The sequence below is a fragment of the Halyomorpha halys genome, unplaced genomic scaffold, assembly GCF_000696795.3.
Source record: "Halyomorpha halys isolate HHAL.00 unplaced genomic scaffold, Hhal_1.1 Scaffold437.1, whole genome shotgun sequence".
NCBI classification, from domain to species: Eukaryota; Metazoa; Arthropoda; class Insecta; order Hemiptera; family Pentatomidae; genus Halyomorpha; species Halyomorpha halys.
In genome coordinates, this window is record NW_027105773.1 from 441,061 (window position 1) to 442,648 (window position 1,588).

The 1,588-nt window shown below is 27.2% G+C and overlaps 1 protein-coding gene across 1 annotated transcript in view; it reads left to right on the top strand.

Moving 5' to 3' along the window:
• LOC106682723 (soma ferritin) overlaps window positions 1-1,184 on the top strand; it is a 4,009-nt gene extending 2,825 nt beyond the window's left edge. Inside the window, exon 3 of the mRNA XM_014423737.2 lies at window positions 795-1,184. Coding sequence (XP_014279223.1) covers window positions 795-983 — 189 coding nt within the window. The 3' untranslated portion in view covers window positions 984-1,184. The remainder of the gene's footprint in view (window positions 1-794) is intronic.
• Window positions 1,185-1,588: the final 404 nt, after the last annotated feature.

Sequence of the window (1,588 nt, forward strand, 5' to 3'; positions counted from 1 at the left end):
AACAAACAAATAGATACATTTTACAAGAATAAGACTAACACATAGATTAATTGTTTTTAAAACTTAACTACCTTCTACAGGTTAGGGCTCTGTTATCACCTTATCATATAACAATAACTTTTTTTTATCATTAATTTACATTTTTAATATAATTTAATTAACATTCATTTTTAATTATTTTGCTTATATTTAAAATCCTTAATTAATATATTCTTATTTTATGTGTATTTTTTTACCATACATTTACCCCCCTCTCTATTTTATTTTTTCACCTATTCCTTTTATTAGTGTATATATATTTTATATATACATTATTTATTATCATATTGTTTTTTAAGATTACTTTATGACTTGGGCAAAGTTTTATAAATGACCGGATTTATAGTGTTGAGACATTTTAGGTGACCTTTGATTATTTATAAAATGACCAGTACAAAGGAATAAACTAGATATTAGAAAATTATTGCTTGCTTATTTTATGAATACTTAAAACTATTAATTATAAACTATCAAAACAAAACTATTTTCGTTCTTTTGTAACAGAATCCCTCGCCATCTTCTTACTGATTTAAGATTATATGGTTATTATTTAAGATCAATCATTTATACTAATATCGATATAGTATGAATCACCTACATAATCGATCTGTCATTCCGATTGGCCGTTTAGGAGTATATATATGACTATTTGTGATTTTTATTTTTTATACCATGAGTTATACTTAAACAATATAATAAATGGATTATTATGAATACAAAGATTGTAATAACTTACGAATTTGATTTGTTTACAGAGCTTGTTGAACCTCCATGCTCTCGCCTCATCACATGGAGACGCCAACCTCTGCGATTTTCTCGAAACTGAATACCTCCAAGAACAAGTGGACTCTATCAAATCTTTCGGCGATCTGCTCACCAACGTTCGTCGTGTCAAGGAAGGACTTGGAATTTACATGCTGGATAAACAACTCCATTCATCTTAAAAAAAAAAAAGAATATTGATTTCAGTTTTTTCGGTTCTTTAAAAGTAACGCTTTGTCTATTGGTCTAGAAATTTTTGTCTTACTTTGATATATTTTAATCTCCTGGTTGTGGTCCGATATAATTATTATTATTTTCAAGTCTTTTCCTTGGTATGAGAATGTTATCTTAAATTGTTGTTGTTAAATAAATATTTGACTGTATTATTGTTGTTTTATTTATTTAGAAAATATTTCTAGGATTATTACCAACGTTACCTCACCAAATCGAGTTAACTTGATGTTATAGTTTTTTTTTTTTTTTATAAGTTTAAATATTGGAAGAAAATAGTTGACCTTATGAAGCAGATTGTAGGAAGATAGTCCAAGTGGCAGTCAATAAAGCTATCAAGATAGTAAAAGAAAACTGTTTATTAATTGGAGAAGTTTGTCGGGGGGTGCGGTCAGCAAAGAACAACATAAATAAACAAAACCAATTTTATTTATTTTATGCTGACGTTTCGACTTGAATTTCAGGTCTTCATCAGAGCTATAGAACAAAAGAGATAACAACAACATTTAGAGAAACATAAAATTGAAAAGGAATAGTATACAAACAAATTTAGAAT